The sequence below is a fragment of the Arachis hypogaea genome, chromosome 17, assembly GCF_003086295.3.
Source record: "Arachis hypogaea cultivar Tifrunner chromosome 17, arahy.Tifrunner.gnm2.J5K5, whole genome shotgun sequence".
In the NCBI taxonomy this organism is placed as follows: Eukaryota; Viridiplantae; Streptophyta; class Magnoliopsida; order Fabales; family Fabaceae; genus Arachis; species Arachis hypogaea.
In genome coordinates, this window is record NC_092052.1 from 26,337,130 (window position 1) to 26,360,134 (window position 23,005).

At 33.5% G+C, this 23,005-nt stretch overlaps 2 protein-coding genes across 2 annotated transcripts; one reads left to right on the top strand and one right to left on the bottom strand.

Annotated features, from left to right (window-relative positions):
• The first annotated feature begins 2,048 nt into the window (after window positions 1-2,048).
• On the top strand, window positions 2,049-2,750 carry LOC112763053 (uncharacterized). The gene has a single exon (XM_025808826.1). The coding sequence runs from the start codon at window positions 2,049-2,051 to the stop codon at window positions 2,748-2,750; it is 702 nt and encodes a 233-aa protein (XP_025664611.1).
• A 10,048-nt stretch (window positions 2,751-12,798) lies between these two features.
• Window positions 12,799-14,673, bottom strand: LOC112763054 (uncharacterized). Its single transcript, XM_025808827.1, has 2 exons — window positions 13,719-14,673; window positions 12,799-13,622 (listed from the first exon to the last, which is right to left on the bottom strand). Exons 1-2 carry the CDS (start codon window positions 14,671-14,673, stop codon window positions 12,799-12,801), a joined length of 1,779 nt encoding a protein of 592 aa, XP_025664612.1.
• Between the last annotated feature and the right edge of the window lie 8,332 nt (window positions 14,674-23,005).

A 23,005-nucleotide genomic window follows, 5' to 3' on the forward strand; every position in this document is an offset into this window, starting at 1 on the left:
TCTATTTTTAAAATAATAACTATTTATAATTTTTTAAAGAAAATTTTTATCGTAGTTGTATGTGGACAAGTCAAGATAATTGTAGGGATAAAATTTATGTTTTAATACTTTTATTTTTTATTTGTCTTTATAACAGTTATATTTTTGTTTTCACGCGTTTCGTATCGTTACTGCACGTTCTTCTTCTTCTTCGTTATTTTTCTTCTTCATTATCGTCGTCATCAACACCACCTCTTCTTCTTCCTCTTCTTCCTCCTTCTTTTTTCATTGAAATTTCTTCTCCTCCTTTCTTTTTCTCTTTCTCCTCCATCATCAGTTATCTCGTTGTTGAAGATAATGAATAATTCAAGTTCAGATTGTCAATTGAACCAAAACAAAATTGATTATTGTTTTGAATCAAATCAAGTGGCTGAGGTATGGTTCAATTCAGAAGAAAAATGTAGCATTAGAGAAAATATTTTTCTGTATTTGCAGCAAATTTGGGTGTAATACGAAAATATTTGGGAGTATTTTTATTCTGATAAGTTCTGCATAATTCAAAACTTTTTCTCTTACTCCTTCTCATCTTCTGCTGCTTTTTTTCTTATTCATCTTTTCCTTTTTGTTTTACCTTCTCAAGTTTCTTCTTGTTTTACTCTCTTAACAAAAATAAAAACAAAAAAAAATCAAACAAAGAAGAAGAAGAAACACATAATGCTACAAAATTATTTGGAAGAGGATGAACTTACATTCATTTAACTAAAAGAAAGAAAGAAAGAAATAAGGAAAAGAAGAAGAAGAAAAAATGTAGCATTAGAGGAAATATTTTTTGTATTTGCAGCAAATTTGGCTATAACACGAAGATATTTGGGTGTATTCTTATTCTGATAAGTTTTGCATAATTCAAAACTCTTCCTCTTCCTCATCCTCATCTTCTACTGCTTCTTTTTTTTTTATCATCATCACTATCTTTTTTTTCTTTTTTTTATTCATCTTTTCCTTTTTGTTTACCTTTTCAAGTTTCTTCTTATTTTAATCTCTTAACAAGAATAAAAATAAAAAAATCAAACAAAGAAGAAAAAGAAATACATAATGCTGCAAAATTACTTGGAAGATGATGAACTTACATTCATTTAACTAAAAGAAAAAAAAAGAAATAAGAAAAAAAGAAGAAGAAAAATGCAGCATTAGAGAAAATATTTTTCTATATTTGCAGCAAATTTGGGTTAATACGAAGATATTTAGGTGTAACACGAAGATATTTGGGTGTATTATTATTCTGATAAGTTCTGTATAATTCAAAATTCTTCCTCTTCCTCCTCCTCATCTTCTGCTGCTGCTTCTTTTTTTTTTCCGTCGTCGTCACCATCTTCTTCTTCTTTTTTTTTTCTTATTCATCTTTTCCTTTTTGTTTTACCTTTTCACATGTCTTCTTGTTTTTGTTACTTAACATTATTATTGCCACTGCTGTTATTTAATATTAGATAGTGTACAGAGTTAGTGAGTTAGTTAGCGTGACAACAACTTCACATAGTTATAGTGTAGCTATAAATAGATAGTTATAAGGCTTGTATTCTTTGAGACTCTTCATTAATGCAAGTTTCATTGCCTGAATTCTTCTCTCCTTCTCTGATCATGTGTTCTTCTTCAATCTCACATGCATTTCTCAACATGGTGCAGTGAGCGTGGATGGATGAACACGGAGATTGCAGATTGAAGAATAGGCAGCTTGTTCTCTAATTCATGGTCATTTAGCGTGATTTGACAAAAATTAAAGAGTCCAGCTTCACGAATGAAGCAATTTCTCTGTTCTTCTTTAATTCTTTCATTCTCTTCAATCAGATCTGGAATTGTCTTCCTTGATCAGATATGAAATTCTCTTTTTTGATTGTTCTCCTCTCATTCTTCATCTCTTCGTCTATTTTCTTTTCTTCTTTTCTCTTGAACTCGCACAACAGTGTTTGATGAGAGCTTCGTTAATTCACCTTTCTTCACGGTGACGTAACGAGTATTCCGATCAACGAGATTGAGAGAGAAAGGTTGCGAGCCAATTGGTGAAACTTGCATCTATGGCTGAGAAATCAGGAAGCGGATCTGGATCTGGAGGTGTTGGCACAATGGATGCTCAGCAGTTTGTGGCATTTTTCAGTCAAGTTGCACAGATCCAGAGTCATCTGAACAAGGCAAATCCGAATCAAGACCTTTCAAGTCCTTACTATATTTTACCGTCTGAAAATCCAAGTATACCTATTACCAATGTCACACTTACCAGTTCAAATTATAGTGCCTGGAGCAAAGCAATGATAAACGCACTTTATTCGAAGAACAAATTCAAATTTGTTGATGGCACCATTCCTAAGCCTGAGAAAACAGATCCAAATTTTAAGGTGTGGCAACGTTGTAACACGTATGTAGTAGCCTGGATTAATCTCTCCTTGAGCCCTGACATATATCAGAGTGTTTTATGGAATAATATAGCTTATGATTTGTGGAACGATCTTAGGCATCGGTACTACCAAGGAGACAGGTTTAGAGTAGCTGAGTTAAATGAGGAGATTTATGCGCTCAAACAGGGAGACATGTCCGTTACTGCCTATTTTGCTAGGCTTAAGAACCTTTGGGAAGAGGTTGATGATTTTAGATCGATTCCTGGATGTGACTGCGTTAAGTGTGAGTGCGGTTTAGGCGTCGTAAGGCAGCAAAGGGAAGAAGATAGAGTCACAAAGTTTCTTCGAGGTCTTGGAGAACAGTATTCAACTGTTAAGTCTTAAGTGATGCTAATGGATGAATTGCCTAGTGTTAACAAAATTCTGTCTATGATTACTCAGCAGGAGAGGCAACTCTTCAGTTTTAATAATGCTTTAGATACAAAAATTTTGGTAAGCTCCTCAGGCTCATCTTCTCAAAATAAAGTGAAAGAAAAAGGCAAAGGAAAAAGAAGTCAATTTAACAAAGGGCGAAACAAGTTGCAATGTACTCATTGTGGAAAGAGTGGACACATAGTGGATAATTGCTACAAGAAGCATGGTTATCCACCAAACTTCAAGCCTCGGTTTGATAAGAAAAATCATGTTGTTAATTGTATGACAGTAGCTGATGCTTCTGAGGATGATAATGACAATCTCAGTGTTCATCAACTGGTAAGGAGTGAACCGACCATTAATGAATTTACCCCAGAGCAAAGAGAAGCGCTTCTAGCATTGCTCAGCAGACAAGATCAATCTCATTCTTATAGCATTAGCCAGATTTCAGCCAAAAATAATCTTTCACCTCATAAAGGTAAAATGGTGCATATTTTGCATTTTGAATCTGATGTCATGGCTCTAAACATTTCAACTCAGAAACACAAGCCTTGGGTTATAGACACTGGTGCTACGGACCATGTGTCATATTCCTTGGCAGATTTTCAAAATTATTTCAAGATAGATCCTATTGTTGTTAGATTACCCAATGGTGCTCTCACAACAAGCTGCATTATGGGAAACATTGTGTTTTCTGATGATCTTTACCTTAAAAATGCATTGTTCATCCCTACCTTCAATTTCAAACTCATTTCAGTTTCAAAGCTCACTGCATCACTGCATTGTAAAATGAGTTTTACTGACAAAGATTGTGAGATCCAGGATCTGCACACTTTGAGGATGATTGGTGCAGCTAGTAATGTTGAGGGTCTCTACATTCTGCACAAAGAAATCAAGACTCTCCCTCATATCACAGCAATTTCTCGCAATCACATTCCAGGCTCCTTGTGGCATGCTAGACTAGGGCATCCATCACATAATAGGCTAGTTGCATTACAAAAGTACTTTGAATTCATTGATTGTACAAAAAGTGAAACACCTTGTCATTCATGTCATTTAGGTAAACAAAAGAGATCACCATTTTCTGTTAGTTTAAATGTAGCAGCCACTGTATTTGACATTCTTCATATTGACATTTGGGGACCTGTGTCCATTCCCTCCTTTACTGGAAAACGTTATTTTCTCACTATAGTGGATGAATGTTCTCATTTCACTTGGATTTTATTCATGAAAACTAAGGCAGAATCTTCACAATTAGTTAAGGACTTTGTTGTTTTTGCTAAAACTCAATTTTGTGCAAATGTTAAAACAATTCGCACAGATAATGGTCCTGAGTTCTTGATGCCTATATTTTACAGCTCTACTGGTATTACACACCAAAGAACTTGTGTGGAGATGCCACAACAGAATAGGATTGTTGAGCGTAAGCATCAAAAAATTCTTGCTGTGGCTCGTGCTCTCATGACTCATGCTCATTTTCCAAAATCATTTTGGAATTATAGTGTTGGGCATGCAATTTATCTGATAAATAGACTATGCACTCCTTTTTTGAAAAATAAATCTCCTTATCAAGTTCTCTACAAGTGTCTACCAGATATTTTAAATCTCAAAGTCTTTGGTTGCTTAGCCTATGCTAGCACTCTTAATAGACATAGAGGTAAACTAGATCCAAGAGCCAGGAAATGTCTGCATCTTGGATTCAGGAAGAGTACAAAGGGCTATCTACTATTCGATTTGCAAACTCAAAAAATTTTTCTATCTCGAGATGTGCAGTTTTATGAAAATTGTTTTTCTTATTGTCAGAAATCAGATTCTAACAACAAAGTCACTTCTAACTTTCCAGCAAACACATCTCATCACTTTGACTATAGCTTTCTGCACGGTAATAAAATTCAAGTTTTAAATGAGAATAATTCCAACCCTCATGATGATGTAAGTCAACAAAATTTAAATACTCAAATTGATGAAGCACCTCATGATTTAAGTGATAGTGAAGATATCTTGCCTTATGCAGAAATTCATGATCATGTAGACACATGTTCTGCATCAGCATCTGCATCACATGAGGAATCACCAAATTCTTCTCATGTCCCTTGTCAAATTGTGCCTGAAATTGCTGGGGTAAGGAGATCTACTAGGCAAACTAGAGCTCCTGCATATTTGGCAGACTATGAATGTAAGACCACCAACACTGCCCCATCCAATTCGCAGCTCATTACTCAAAGGTATCCAATCTCAAATATTTTGTCCTACTCTAGACTTTCTCCTATGCATCTTGCATTCTCTCTTGCTATTCAAAATTTGGAGCCCAAAAGCTATGAGGATGCTATAACTCAAGTTTGTTGGCGAGAGGCTATTCAAGCTGAACTACTTGCTTTGGAGGAAAACAAGAAATGGAAACTAACCTCGTTGCCATTTGGTAAGAAAGCAATTGGTTGCAAATGGGTGTTTCATACCAAATATCACCCTGACGGAATGGTTGAAAGGCACAAGGCCAGGCTTGTTGCCAAGGGTTTCACCCAAGTGGCTGGTATTGACTACAAAGACACCTTTAGTCCTGTAATAAAGCTAGGAACATTGAGAATCATGTTGGCTGTTGCAGCAGTCAAGGGTTGGCATCTCAAACAAATTGATGTAAACACAGCCTTCTTGCATGGAGAACTTGAAGAGGAGGTCTATATGCAGGTTTCCTCAGGCTTAGAAGCTTCATCAGGGCAGGTTTGCAAGCTTGAGAAGTCCTTGTATGGACTGAAACAAGCAAGCAGACAGTGGAACTGCAAACTAAAATCTATCTTGCTTGAGATGAATTACACTCAATGCAAATCAGATTATAGTTTATTTACCAAACAGACTTTCGTAGGATTTATGGCAATTCTTGTGTATGTGGATGACCTGGTATTGGCGGGTGATGATCTAAATGAAATTGAAGCAGTCAAAAGAATTCTTTATGACAGATTCAAAATCAAAGACATAGGGAATTTGAAATATTTTCTTGGGTTGGAAGTAGCAAGATCAGAAAATGGAATTGCTTTGTATCAAAGAAAGTATGTCCTTGATCTGCTCAAAAAAACTGGATTTGAAGGTTGTAAACCTGCCACCACTCCCATTGACTATGGAGCAAAACTCAGCAAAGGTGTTGGGAAATTGCTTCATGATTCTACTCAATATAGAAGAATCATTGGCAAACTTCTATACTTGTCTAATATCAGACCTGACATTATCTATGCAATTGGCAAGCTAAGTCAGTTTCTAGATTGTGCTACCAATGAACATCTAAAGGCAGTTCATCGAGTAATGCGCTATGTGAAGGGATCCCCAGCTGCAGGCCTCTTCTTCTCGGCAAAGTCAGATTTGCATCTCACTAGCTTCTCAGAGTCTGATTGGGCGGGGTGCCCTGATTCCCGTAAATCTACTTCTGCATATTGTTTCTACCTAGGACCCTCCTTGGTAACGTGGAAAAGTAAGAAACAACTCACAGTTGCAGCCTCCTCTTCTGAAGCTGAATATCGAGCATTGGCAACCCGAGAAGTTCAGTGGTTAAGCTATGTTCTTCATGATCTTGGTGTTCCAATCCAAAAACCAATCAACATATACTGTGACAGCAATTCAGCAATTTATATTACCACCAATCCTATATTTCACGAGCGGACAAAGCATATAGAAGCTGATTGTCACATAGTTCGTGACAAGCTACAAGAAAATTTGATTCACCTTCTTCCCATTTCAACCTACAATCAAGCAGCAGACATTCTCACAAAGCCCCTTGCTTCTGGTCCCTTTCATGCTGCATATTCTAAGCTTGGATTGTTGAACCTTTTCTCCCCAACAATGCAAGCTTACGGGAGGGTGTTACTTAACATTATTATTGCCACTGCTGTTATTTAATATCAGATAGTGTACAGAGTTAGTGACTTAGTTAGTGTGACAGCAACTTCACATAGTTATAGTGTAGCCATAAATAGATAGTTATAAGGCTTGTATTCTTTAAGACTCTTCATTAATAAAAGTTTCATTGCCTGAATTCTTCTCTCCTTCTCTGATCATGTGTTCTTCTTCAATCTCACATGCATTTCTCAACATTTTTACTCTCTTGACAAGAATAAAAACAAAAAAAAAATCAAAGAAAGAAGAAAAAGAAACACATAATGCTGCAAAATTACTTGGAAGATGATGAACTTACATTCATTTAACTAAAAGAAGGAAAGAAATAAGGAAAAAAAAAAGAAGAAAACAAATGCAGTATTAGAGGAAACATTTTTCTGTATTTGCAGCAAATTTGGGTGTAACACGAAGATATTTGGGTGTATTTTTATTCTGATAAATTTTGCATAATTTAAAACTCTCCCTCTTCCTCATTCTCATCTTCTACTGCTTCTTCTTCTTCCTTTTCTTATTTCATATTTTCATAATTTTCTTGGGAGGAAAAATCAAACAAAAAAGAAAAAATACATAATGTTGCAAAATTAATAGAAAGAGAAGGAGGAAAAAAATGCAGCAACAATAACAGTAGCAAAAAAATGACGATGAAGATGAAACACGTGAAGAAAAAGGAGGAGAAACGTAAAGAAGAAAGAGAAGAAGAAGGAAGAAGAGGAGGAAGAACGCGAAGTGCGCTATGAAAACTATTGAGTAGCGCATGTGTTGACACGCTCGTATGAGTGAGCGTCCTTTTTGTTGAATTTGGCCTAACTTGTATGACTTATAAACCAAAATGACTTATATATGTAGCACTTTTCTAATTAATTTTATTGATGTTAGACCAATTTATTAATTAAATTTGATTTATAAAAAATCTTGTGTCTGTAACATTATTCTTAATCTTACTTTTCAATTGTACCCGTATCAATTTTAATGTGATTTAGAGGCTAAGTTTATCAAAGATTTACAGTCTGATACCTATTTGGCCTGATTAAAATAAAACTAAATTTCACAAATTAGCTTAATTAACTCTCTTACTGAGTTTATTTGAACAAATTAGGAAATAAATAATATCGTCATAATTAAACAAATTTATTATAGAATTTTAGTATTTTAAACTTGTTATATCTTATTATAAATTTTTTTACATATTTTAAGTACTATATTTTCAAAGTTTAAATAGTGCCATAAATACTGAATTTAATATATTCTTTATTTATAGATTCTTATTTCTAAAAAGTAATATTCTGTAGGTTTCAGTTAAGTCTAAAGATGCAAAATATCGGCCAAAACAGAAATTTGTTGGGATTAGCCGCCATGGGATGAAAATGGAGGTACTTTAAATGATCCACAAGAAAAGGGACGCTTTTTATTTTCTATATGGAGGGCTGGAATGAGTTGAACACCGTTATGGAGGAGGGGGAGCTTTACTTCTCTATGGTGTCAGTGGATATGGAAATCGGACCCAGTGAGTGGGAGAGGGGTACTCGGACCCTCCGAGTTGCATGCACTTAGGCGGACCGTCCGATTTGTGCATAGGGAGGCCACGCGTCGCTGAATGCTTGCTCCCCACAAACGGTGCCCCTTTAACCCGACCAAACCCAGTGCATGCGTACCAAACGAGTTCAGTTTTATTTCCTCCCCCACCAACACACTTGAACTCCATCTTCTTCCTCCCTCAACGTTCTGGGCAGCAGCTGTGTGAGGAACCAAAGCTAAAATGTCAAGAAAAATTAAAGCTAGAAATGTTGATCGTCCGGAACTCCACATTATAAAATATTTGAGCTACTCTGATTATGTAAGTTTTTTTTTAAATCTTATTTATTTTTTGCAGATTTTTAATTTTTTTTAAATTTATTTATATTTATGTTTAGTTGTTAGGATATTTATGGTTGTTAGGAGTTGATCTGAAGAACATATATATGAATTAGTGTATAGATTTATTGATAGAAATTTAAAAATAAATTTTTAAATAAATAAGGTGTAAGTGTAGTAGTTTATGATTGTTAGGAGTTGAGCTGAAGAACATATGTATGAATTAGTGTATAGATTTATTGATAGAAATTTAAAAATAAATGTTTAAATAAATAAGGTGTGTAGCGGTTATAATTTGGTCAGAGTAGTTTATAATATAATAAATTATAAAAAAATAGTTTTTAAAAAATTTTGGAATAATTTTAAAAGTTATGGTTATTTGTAGAAATTTAGGAATATATGTTTAAATAATACTTAGAATATATATATGTTGAAATGTGGTTAGTTGTTGTTTAGATTTCTTTTTAATAACAGATTAGAAACAAAAAAAATTAATATTAGAAATTTTTGTAATAAAAAGCGTTAGAAATTATAGTTGTTAACTGTTGCAATTAAATTTAGAAATTTAGAAATATGTATTTAAATAATAGTTAGATAAGTGAATTTAAATATAATTAATTCTTCTTTATAAATTTTTGTAATAATTTTTGTAATTAGAGTTAAGAAGTTAACTGTAATGTTTAACTTTAAAATTTATGGTTATATGTTTAAATAATGGTTAGCAACATGTGTGTTTAAAAATAAGTAATTGTTGTTTAGACGTTTATCCAATATAATAGAGTAGTATTAAGAATGACATGTTAATAATTTTTAAATAATGGTTAGCAACATGTGTGTTTAAAAATAAGTAATTGTTATTTAGACGTTTATCCAATATAATAGAGTAGTATATTAAGAATGACATGTTAATAATTTTTTATAATAGTTTTAGATTTAATAATTAATTAGGTAACTGTTATAGTTAATTAGGTAACTGTTATAATTAATTATAGTTTTAGTTGAGGTTTTACTATTATTACATTAGAACAGTATTAGAAACATAGAAAGTGAAATTATGTATTAGTAATTATTATCTGTAGCAGCTTAGATATAGGCTCTATGTACATTAATTAAAATTTGAGATGAAAATGTTATTACTTAGTAATTCGGATTCAATATAATTATATTCTTTAATTAGCTTTTTAAAATTATGTATGATAGTTGTGTAATTTGATTCATGCTTTTGCTATGCTTTTGTAGGCCTCACGGATGATGACATGTGATCATCCTGTCCCTCCGGATCGGTACGATGAGAGAGTGGAGGAGCATCTACGATCAACTGGGTTTTACCACGTTAGTCATATTGGAGTAGTTCAATGCCAGAAAGCACTCGTAAATGCTTTAGTGGAAAGGTGGCACCCGAAAACGCATACCTTCCACCTTCTAGTTGGTGAATGTGCCGTGTCACTGGAAGACGTGGCTATGATCTTTGGTTTTCCGACTGAAGGCCTTCCAGTGATTGGCATGACTTTGAGTAGTTTTGAGGCATTAGAGGCAGAGTGTCTGCATCAATTTGGGGTGGCGCCGAGAAAGTCGGATTGTCAAGGAAGTGGCATAAAACTGACGTGGCTACGAGATTTAAAAGAACGGTCACAGTTGACCGATGAGAACAGTATACAGGTGTACGTTAAGTGCCACATCATGTTGTTGATCGGTACGATCTTGTTTGGAGACAAGTCTAGAACATCTGTCTACTGGAAGTATCTGCCTCTGCTGAGTGACTTTGCTAGTATTGGACAGTATAGCTGGGGATCAGCCTGCCTAGCACACCTGTAAAGGAGTTTATGCAGGGCCTCACGTTTTGATTGTAAGGAAATAGATGGTCCGCTGACACTTCTACTGTGTTGGGCATGGATGCGCCTACTATATCTAGCACCGGTTCCTAGGGAATCTTGCAGTTTTCCGCTTGCCAACAGGTTAGACTATCTTACGTTTACCTTGTATCTTCATGTTTAGAAACCAATTGTGTTAATGAGATGCGTTATATTAGGTGGCAAAACTGGGAGCGTGGAGATCGAGTCTATAGATATCATAAGCTTGCTCATTTTCGGAAGGCCTTGGATGAACTCCAGAAAGGCCAGGTGTGTTTGATATTTACATTGCATGTGGGTCCAGTCTAGTGATTTACTTTTTTGGATTTTAATTATTTGCGTGCTTTACTGTTACCAGTTTTGTTGGGTTGCATATTCTGCTGAACGTGTTGATCCGGATATAATTCCTGCTGAGATCTACATGCACTCAGTGATTTGGAGTGCAACGGTGCCACTGGTATCTTTTGAGTGTATTGAATGGCATGCTACCGACAGGTTTAGACGTCAGTTCGGTTTCGTTCAGAGAGTTCTTCATCAGGAACGGAGTCTAGACCGCGCACACGGAGAAGTGTTAACTGGTCCTAAGAATCTGAACTGGACCACAGTCACAACTCATTCATTTTGGGTGATGCAGTGGACAAACAGGTATAATCACGTTCTTACTGATGAACCCATGATGCCGCAGCAGCCATTAGATACTTATATGTACTAGTACCGTTCAAAGTATGGTGATCACTTGAACTTGTCGGATCTTGCGGTCCAAGAGGATGTTGAGGGTGACCAGGTTATGGATGATGATAATGAAGAGCAGGAGCCACAGTCACCACCGCCTCCAACTCCACATCCACCTCCACCTCCAGCGGCAGAAGAACAACCTCATTTCACAAGCCAGTATGTACCTCAGATACAATTTCCTACATCGTTCCCGATACATCAGCCACATTTTGACTCAGGAGAGGGAGGTTCTTTTAGCCAGTTGCTTGGGTTCATGGCCTCAAATGCCGGCCAAGCACAATATAGCCACCAGGCCGACTTCATGGCGGGTAGGTATTTGTTTGACGTGAGGTATCCATTTTATACCTACTCGGGTACTTCTGGAGGGTTTGTATCTGGTGATTCTAGTAGGAGTGACGGTGGTCGAGGAGTTCTTAATAGTCAAAATCCGAACCGTGTTTCAATGACTATGATTGAAGAAAATGCTAAGACTTTTGAGCATGAGACTGCTGAGTACTTAGTGGATGAGCCAGATGACGAGGAAGACGACAAGGATGAGGATGAGGACATGGATGAGGAAGATGATGAGGACATGGACCAGGATGAAGAATCCCGTAATGATGCAGGTACAATTATCATATAAGCTTTTCCCGTCAATTGATATTATCATATTATTGTACGGGGTGTTGTGTAGGATTGATTAAACTATATAAGTATATAGCCAATTGATTATATTATGGTCATGTATGGTACACTGGTTAAGGTTGATGTTACTATATAACTAGTTGGTCAATAGATGATAGTATGTCTATGTTTGGTATCTCTTTGTTAGGTTGATTAAACTATATACCTGCCTGGCCAATTGATGGTAGTATGTTTATGTTTGGTATGTTTTTGTTAGGTTGATTATACGATATGCCTACTGTCTCAATTGATGATATTATATTCTTGTATGGTGTGTTGGTTTATGTTGATTATACTATATAGTTGCTTGGTTTGATGGTTGTTTATACAGGTGACACCTGCACTCCAGGTGAGACAGGCAAAGGGTACAATCTCAGGATTGATCTACCACGTCGTAGCGCTAGTCGATACACTCCGTCCGTGATCAAAAAGACCGTGAAGAAATGCAAGAACATTGTGAACTTTGGAAAGTGGACAGTGAGAAAATAGTTGTGGTGTAGTTAGTTTAGGCTATGTATCATGTATGGTACTTAATGTTTACTTTAACTATTTATGTATGACTAAAGTATGATGCTCGTTATGTTCATTAGAATACAATGAAGCAGGTTACGATGGCAGTGTTATGAGAACCGAACCAGACTGGACCGGTTCGACCGGAAAACCTACAAACCAGACCTTATATCGGTCCGATCCGGCATTTGGACCATGTAAGGATAAAAACCGGTTCTAACCGGTATAACTACTGATGAACCGTTGAATATCCAGTGAACCTGTACTATGACCGGTTTGATCATCGGTTTGGTTCTGGCAACTATGTACGATCGTTCAAATCTAATAAAGTACATTGACACATGTTACAATGACTCGATCACCGTAAAGTACATTCACAAATGTTAAACCGGTTCATACATCATAAAGTTCACTGACACAGGTTACGATGGTTCAATTACCATAAAGTACAATGACACAGGTAGCAACGATTCATTAATCATACAAGGCATTGACATAGGATACAATGCTTCAAATATCATATAAACCTACTGGGCATTATTGTCGGTACCTGGAGGACCTCCCTGACGGCATCTACTACGACTGTGTCCCTCAACTCCACATTGCCTACACTGCCTCGGACGGCGTAGCATACGTGTGTCCATCTCATTCAAGAAGCGCGTCATCTTGGGCCGACCTTTGGAAACGCATCTCAGGTACGGGTTCGGTACGAATCGGGGACCATTGTAAGAAGGCCACGCAGTGGGATTCCCTAATGGCCTAAACCTAGCCCGATACACGCGCCTGACCTGGTCCATCTTATAAACGTCATGCACATATACCTGCCAATCTAGTCGTTGATTTGCACAACATGCAAACACATGCCGGCAAGGAATCCGATCCACCTGGAACTCACCACAATCACATCTCTGACCACGGAGATCAACAGCATACTCCACTCCACTTGGCATCTCACACACTTCAAATACCTCATTCTGCCTGTCAAAACAATTAACCTGAATGTTGCCTGATGCAAGTTGATTTGCATGAATTTTGGAGGTCTTATGCTCCGTAAAAACATGGCCTGCATTAATCCTCGCCTCCGCTTCTGCTCTTTTCCGTGTGAACAACTCATTAAGTCTGTAGAACGTTGCTTTCACAAGTGCAGTGATGGGGAGATTGCGTGCACCCTTCAAGACTGAGTTGATGCACTCCACTAGATTAGTCGTCATGTGACCCCATCGGTAGCCACCGTCGAATGCCAACGCACACTGTTCACGGGGAATACGGTTTAACCAGTTAGTATATGCCTTGCCCCGCCCTCGTAAACGCTGGTAACGCAGTTCATACTCATGAACCGTCCGCGAATACCCTAAATAATATCAGGTACCAAACAACAAATAAGTTTCAGGACGTATAGATTGTTCGCAGTTTCATCAATAACAAGATTTTAAAGATACAATGTTACCTATATTGACGACAAGCTTTTGCAGATAGGGTGCCTTGAATTTTCTCAGAAAGTTCGATTCTATATGCCTGAGGCAAAACATGTGGAAAGCTCTTGGAGGTGACCAAGCTCCGTGACTACGTTCCACAGCTGCATTTATGGACTCATGTCGGTCCGATATCAGCCCCACACCATCCCGAGTCATAACATGTTGACGTAGGTTACTGAGGAAAAAGTGCCAAGCATCAGAGGTCTCTCCCTCGACAATGGCAAATGCAATCGGGACGATATTGTTGTTACCATCCTGCAAAACGGCCACTAACAAGCAACCCTTGTACTTTCCATACAAGTGAGTCCCGTCCACCTGGATAACTGGTTTACAGTGTCTGAATGCTCTAATGCATGGGTAATAGCTCCAAAAGACTCGATGCAATACCCGGATATCAGTTACCAAATCATCCCCTTGATATGCAGGCATAGTCTCAAAATGTACGACAGCTGATGGTTCCTTATGACACATGGCCTCGAACCATATGGGCAACGCTTCGTACGATGCTTCCCAACCTCCAAATATCTTCTCAATGGACTTCTGCTTTGCCAACCATGCTTTTCGATAGCTGACCGTGTAGTTGAACTTCGATTGCACTTCTGCAATAACTGATTTTACCTTTAAAGAGGGGTCAGCCTCAACCAACGGCTTTATGGCTTCGGCAATCGTATTTGAATCCAGCTTGGAATGATCCTGAGAGATGGTTGCTCTGGTACAAGTGTGACTACCGTTGTACCTCCTAATAACCCAACAGTGCTTTCTGCTGATCATGCTAACTCTGATAAGCCAATCACACCCTGACCCGTACTGTGTACACTTCGCATAAAATGTCAACGGCTCCGACTCATACACACGGTAGTCTACATATCTTCGGAGGGTATACTCCTTCATCGCCTTAATAACAGCTTCCCTGGAACTAAATTCCATCCCACGGTGAACTCACCATCTGCGACAAAAGGAACTTCTGCCAAGAAGGCAGCCACACCGTAAGTATTTAATACATGATTGTTTAATGACCAAAATTAAATATTAAATCATCACTCACATCATCAATTATGATATAGCTAACGTTTACATTAAGGTATTATCTAAATCTCCATTACATAAAAATACAAACACATTAAAACAAATTATCCTCAATAACTAAATATAAATACCTATACTTCCAGATAACTTCATAAATACTATTATAAACAATCAGTTATAATACCCTAATTAACTAAATAACTACATAAATACAAATTAAACAAATAACTAAAAATAATTATTAAACACCTAAGTAAATACAAGGTAACTAAATAACTAAAATTAAATACTAACTGCCTTCATAACTTCATCAAGACTATAATAAATACTCATTAATAAATAAACTAATAAATAATCCCTAATTATCTTCGTAAATACTCTAAGAAATATTTATTAATGAATCCTAATTAACATATTAACTAAATGAATACTGGACCCTAAATACTAATTCACTTAAAGAATTTTTATTTTGAACTTGTCTAAATAACCTCTTTTGCAAATGCTAAACGAGTACCTGCACTCATATAGTTAGGAAACTCCGGAGCATGCATGGCTTCCAAATCCAAAACTCGCATGAAAGATGGCTCCTCAAATGGCTCTTCGTTCGCGAGTGCATTTGCAACGTCTGCCACATTCGGAGCCACACCGCCGTCGGCTGGATCTACATCTCCATCTTCACCGACAACTTCGTAATTGCTTTCAAACTCTTCCTCACTGTCACTATTGTAGTCTTCTCGTAAAATATTTCGGTCGGCCTCAGATTGTTCAAATTCAACGTACAACTCGATGAAGGAAATTTGAGCACGACTTTCAATGTACATTGAAAACATCTCTTGCATGCTAGCTTCGTCGGTTACATACTTGGTCTGAAATTGGACGAATCCACCAAATACTGGTACAGGATATCTGTATAAAATACATGATATTTTTCTTGACATCTCCAAATCTATCTTCTCACAAATCACTCCTTTAAGCTCTTCAAATGAAATTGTGAAGGGAATAACAACATCTAATGGATCTTCACAAACAAATTTTACTCCTTCAGGTGTCTGCAACAAAATCTGACCAAAATAATACACCTTCAAAAGAACTCTATCATCCATTCTTCCCACTCACTTAAACAAAAATAGAAATTTTACCATCAACTTTTTTTCCCAAACCAAGTTACCCCATTACAGACCAGAGAAAGAAGAAGAGAACTCGAACAACAAGAAGAAAGTTGGATCTGGTCGGCTGTCTTTGGTTCGCACACTTGAGCACCTATATATATATACACACACAATTCGGACGGTCCGAGTGATGTATACCCTAATTCGAAAAAAATTATAAAATAAGGAAAACCCACGGTCCGATTTCCATAAGTGTAAATTAAAAAAAAAATTTCCTCAACCACAAAACGGACCCAGCGATTACTTTAACGAACCAAAAACAAATCACACATAGAAATCGGACCCACCGTTTTGCTGGGGTCATATCGCACGGTCCGATTTCTCCTTTGTGCTAGTGCAAAACGGACCCTCCGATTTGCTTACAAAATTTCCAAAACATAGAAATCGGAGGTCCGATTACTTCTTTTCCGAATCTGACCAAAACATGTTCCACATTCCGGTGTAGCACCCTCTCAATCCATATCCCAGCACAACACCAACCCCTCCTCCATAACCAAAAAAATGACCCGAAAAGGGATCTTCTCCAAATATAAATAAGAGAAAAGGATAAATAGGTCCCTAACCTTTTGCTCTGCAGACATTTTCGTCCCTAACCATTGAAAAATACTTTTAAGTCCCTGACCTTCACAAAACTTGGACAGATCAGTCCCTGACGGAAGCATTTGGACAGATCAGTCCCTGACGGAGGCATTTGGACGGAGGGACTGATCCGTCCAAGTTTTGTGAAGGTCAGGGACTTAAAAGTATTTTTCAATGGTCAGGGACAAAAATGTCCGCGGAGCAAAAGGTCAGGAACCTATTTGTCCTTTTCTCTATAAATAAAAACGAGGACAAGACGAGACTCACATCTTACAAAACTTCGCTAAATTTCCATGTGAAATTATAAAATAATCATTGGTTCTATTCATATAAAAAAATTAAGAGTAAAGTATTAGATTGGTCCTCTATATTTGGACGTAATCTTTGTCTTTAAGGTTTAAAATGTTTTATTTGAATTCAAAAAAAGTTTTATTTAGCTTCAATATAATTTCACCGTGAGTCAAAATTAAATAATTAACGGAATGTTCTACATGATAGTATTACAAGAATAAGGTCGATAATCTGAAAAATAAGTACAAATTCTAGAAGCACAAAATTAACCGCAATACATTTATTTATTATTTTTTTTACAATTTACATGAAATATTTTCTATAGAACTAAGGAGAATGATAAATAAATGTTTTGATGTATTCATGATTGATTTTGTGCCTTTGGAACTTATATTTGTTCTCCAGATTATCGACCTTATTCCTAGACTGCTGTCGTGTAGAATATTCTGTTAATTATTTAACTTTGACCTTACAGTGGGACTAATATTCAAGCTAAATGAAAATTTCTTTTATTCAAATAAAATATTTTAAATCTTAAAAACCAAAACAGGATTACGCCCAAACGCAGAGAACGAATTTAATACTTTATTAAAAATGAATGTATGACTAGACAATAATGTTATTATAGAAGTGTAATTGACAAATGACAATACGTAAATAATTTTACATGTTTGAAATGTATTGGCTTTGGAATGAGATAAATGAATTTTTTTATGGTGTTTTAAAAGTTCAAGTTGTGTTTTTAATGAATGGATTACACATCTTTATCTTTTATTTAGATTATATTGAATTATATTAAGTTATGTTTATTATTTTGTGTTATTTTTTGGAGAATTTATTTTTTTTAAAAGAAGTTTCATCAATATCCACATATAACCATATGGACCAGTCTCTTCAGCAGGGATCAATAAATACTTAAATAGAGACTTGTGATGGAAATAAAAGGTGAATTTTAGCTGGCTAATTGAGGTTAATGATGCACCTGTCACCCAAAAAAAAAAAAAAAATAGGAAGCCATGAAAACGTTAAAGCCAATGAAGAACCACCATGAATCAGATCCAAAAGCTCCAGACGCAATGTGTTGAGGGGGAGTATGTGAAGCTTCGAATGTAAAGAACAATGGTAAAATCCTAACAAAGCGGCGGTGATGCTAATGATAAAGGAGCAGAGATGCAGCGCTGCCAGAGAGAAAAGAAGCCACCGTCTGTGACCTGACGAAGTAGCACCGGGTCTGGAAGCCAGCAGAGAGTCTTCTAACAGTAATTTAATTGATATAATATTTTAATTATTTTATATTATATAATTATTTATTATTTTTTATTCTGAATAAATTTTAATGCTTATGTTAGATTGAAGAGTTATATTTTATATTAATTTTTTATTATTAAAAATTTGGATAATAATTTTTATTTTAGATACTAACGAATCAAATGATATTTTTAATGAAATTTTAAAAATTATTTATTGTTTTGTTTTAAATTTATAAATTTATAAAAATATAAATTTTTTAGAATTTGAACTAACACACAAAAATTAAATTTCTATTTTTATTTGTTTTGATTTTTTTTATATTTTATTTGAATTGAAATGAAAAGTATATATTTTCTTATTGATATTATATTTTAAAGTTAATATAAACAATTAACTTAAAATTAAGAAAGGTCAATAAATTACATAAATAATAAATCGAATTCGATTTACTATATATATAATGCACATGTATTAAATTTAATTTATTATTACTCTAACTAAATTGAATTTAATTAATTCAATTTATATAGAATGAGTGTAAATCGAGTTTAACAGTTTCAATTTATATAAATTTAATGTGAAAACAAAACATGTATATAAATTATTTTGTTTTAAGATATTTGTATAATATTAATCTCTATTTAATTTACTTGTCCGAATTACCTCAATTTTGTATTATCAAAATGCCTTTTTTTGTGTGTGTGTTTTGTTGGGGAATAATGTGTGAAGCGGATAGAGTAATACTTTGGCTTGGCTTTGTAGAAATAGAAACATAATTGCCATGCTAGAATTTTGATTCTTCAGCATTTATAAAAATAAATAAATAACGCTAAATTTTCTACTTTCCACCCTAACAACTTGCACGTGAAAATGCCAGATTAATAATAGGGATTTCTTATCCATTAAAACATGCATACAATACAATAAAAATGTGTAATAAAATATTATTTTAGCGAATATGTAATTCATTTTTATCATCTTTTTTATAATTTTTTTTGAAACAAACATGTGAGTAATAACTTATATTGATCCAAAACAAAAATATTGTCTACCTAATACCTAATTAGACTCTACATAAAATGCCACAAATTTCTATTCTTGTATAGTAAGGAAACGAACATACATGAGCATACAAGAATAGTTATCTTGGGAAAAGTTAGTTGCTTTTTCCCTTTTGTTTGCGTGTTCGTTTCTATATTATTTAATAAAGCAATATATAAGTCTCCATTTTATTAATCCTAATAATTAAGAATCTTTTCTTTGATAGCCAGCGTTAAGAAGACTATGTTCTAATCAAATATATTGATCTTTACTTCTTTAATTAGCCCTTTGAACATAAACTTTTTTCACTTTTCAATCATGTCATTTATATAAGAACTACCACTCTTTAATTTGGATATTTGGCCTCCAAAGTTGCTTTAAATGTTAAAAAATGACGACCCATAGTTTGTGGTAGTAGTCGTTCCTTTAGCTTGGAATTAGCACGATATCTTATCATTAATTATGAAAAGATTTATAATAATTAGAAGATATAGCCAAGCATGGGTTTAGTTAGTGGGATTTTAACTTTCACTTTCGAATCTCGTGTGAAAAGAAAGGCGCCGCCCAGGGCACATACGCAACATCCATAAAATAAATAAAAAAAAAGAAAAACATATATCTATAGATACTTTGCTAAAGAATTGTATTTAGACACGACACTATTTAATATTTGTCTGATATGCGTATTTTTCGTATTCAATTATGATTTAATAAAGAAAAAGTATATGAAACAAAAGATTACTAGTTAATAACTAAACAAAATCATATTAATTATATTAATAATTAATTTTAAATTTTTTAAATTTAAAATTTAAAAAATTTAAAATTAATTAAGTAAACCTAATTAAAACCTATAAAAGCTTTTCTCTTCTCTCTCGCATTAACCTACCCACCTCTAATAATTACACACATAAATCTCTCTCTCTCACCTACAGATTCAATGACGATGGTGGTGCTTTGCTTTCAGATTTCAACGATTGGAATTTACACGGACAATACAATCACCTTTTCGATTTAACTCCAGGTAATGCTTTTGATGGGTTTGACGCCGACACATTTGGCTTGCATGCATATGCGATTTTGAATTTCGGAAGCTCAAAGCCGTTTGTTCCACCCTCTTCCACGAGCCGTGTGGAAAAATCCATGCCGGGTTCAGCTTTTGGGGCTGTGGCTTTTATGCCGGATCCTTCCATGGAAGACACGCACTTTTTTTGAGGATTATAGCACATGCAAGGCTTATCCTCAAAATTCTCTTCCAAGGATTATAGCTATTTGCTCTCTGTGTTTTGGGATATTAGGTGCCTTTTTGATGATTAAAGAGACTGCAAACTACACAATTACAGAAATATAAAAAAACATTCATTTAATATGAAAAAAACATCCTAATACTTAACAAAATAAATATCAGTTATATTTTAGAAAAAATAATTAAATATCTATAAAATTAAAAAAAAAATATGAAATTCTTAAAGAAATAGAGACCTTCACATTTGCAATACACAAAAATTCGAAAAATATATAAAAGAACATCCATTTAGTATGAAAAAGAAACATTCTGATACTTAGCAGAAGAAACATCCATATATATTAACTCGTAGAGATTTTAGATTTACCCAAAGATATTTTGGCTGATTTTTGGCTAATATCCTTTTGGTTTCCTAGCATTGCTCTTTAATAAAACATAAAAGTTTTTTTAAACACATTTAGCCATAACTAAATATCTCATTCTTAACATATATTCTCAAAATGAATTTAAATATAATATATATTATCATTTATTGAAATAAAAAATTATTTTAAATATTTTATATATTTAAAATTTATATAACATTAAAAATTAATTTATATTTTAATACTAATAAAATATTAAAATATCATTACAATTTATGTATAAATACTTTATAATTTATATATATGTTATGTCATCGATCATATCTTATGAAAATTTAAAATTTATGTGTCCGCGTATCCCATATTGTATTATAGTCTATGTTCGTGTTAATATTCATGTATCACATCATTATTTTTGCGTAACGATAAATTTATGTATGAAACTGTGAGGGTAAGTATTTTACTAAAAATTGAAAAAATATAATTTATTTTCACTATCAAAACTCTTTTAGATTTATCACTATTTTATGTATATTGTTTTCGTATATCTTTTATTTTTAGTATAAAACATGCATAAACAACAAAAGAAATATTTACATAAAAGAGATATATACAAAAAAAATTATACAAGCATCATTTCAGTAACCATTATTATGACTAAATTATTAAACTTATAGCAAAGCTACATATTGTTAATTGGCTAGCTAGAGAAATCCCGGCCCCTTCCAAAGGCCTAATCAAATTTAGCAACTTTCTTTTCCTCACGTCCATATTTCCCTCCCTAATATGCACCGTTATGCTATGATATAAGAGTCATAATTCGACTTGGTTTCTAACTATATCAGTGTATCATAACATCAGTGACAAAATTATTAGTTACCAAATTCCTATATAAATTACATTCAACATCTCAGCGAAAGATGGAATTATTCCTATAAACAAGTTCTAATAACGAAATGTCATTCTCTACTAATATTTTATCTTTTTTGTCTCATCTGCTAGCCATAAGACCTAACAACTTTTATAGCTAGCATATCATATATACCTATTGACTTGAGTGTTATTCTCTACTTGTTTTCCGTTTGTCTTTAATCACAACGAACAACTATAAAAAGTTTTTAACAAAGAGAAGAAGTTATACATCGAAATCGCGACTTTTACTTTGATTATGAACTCATTAAAAAATAATTTCGAAGGATGAACCACGTCCATAACAAGTAATTCTCGTTTAAGGGGTTTAATTATATATCATGATAAAAAAGACAAAGACAAACATTTTTTTGTTATGTATATTATTATCACATGAAATATAATTGTAAAACTTTTGATAATGAATAAATAATAATTATCTAAAGAAATAATGAATCTAATAGGTCAATAATAGTATATATAAGAATTTTACTTTCAATATATTAAAATTTAATCTTGATACATTAAAATGTCGTTATGAATGTTATTAAAATTTAGAGAAAATAATATTCTAATCATCCCTTATAATATGTCTAAAATCTAATCAACAATTCTCTCTCTTCTATTTATAAAATATATCATTTTTTTACAAGATTAAAATAACATACACTTTAGTCTATTGACCAAACTACCCATCAATGCTCATATAATAATTATATATAAATTAGTAATAATTATTTGATTAATTTAAATAATATATATATATATATATATATATATATATATATATATATATTATCTTTATTGTATTAAATTTTATTTATTTTTGATATTTCATCACATAATATAAAATATTTTAATTTGTAAAAAATTTAATTAAAAACTTTTATATATATTTCATGATTATTAATTAATGTAATAAATTTTGTTTATCATTAATGTAATAAATTATATTTGTTTTTAATATTTTATCATTAACAAAGAAAATATAAAATTTTTAAATTAAATATTTTTGTAACAAATTAAAATATTTTATATTATGTGATAAAATATATTAAAATAAATAAAATTTATTACAATAATAATCATAAATATATTATTATTTATTTAAATCTATCAAATAATTATGAATAGTTTTTATATATCATTATAATGATTATTAATGAATGTTATATTTTTTTATTTTGCAAGAAAAAGAAGTATTCATTTTATAAATAAAAGAAAATGGAACGTGATATAAAAAATTCATAAGAAGAGTGTCATTTTCTTCAAAATTTAACTTCCAAAAACTTTGATCAGTGATTAACATTTTATTACACATTATTGACTGAAATAGTGTAAAGTAGTAGAGAGTCAAAACTAAACCATAAACTAATCTCGGA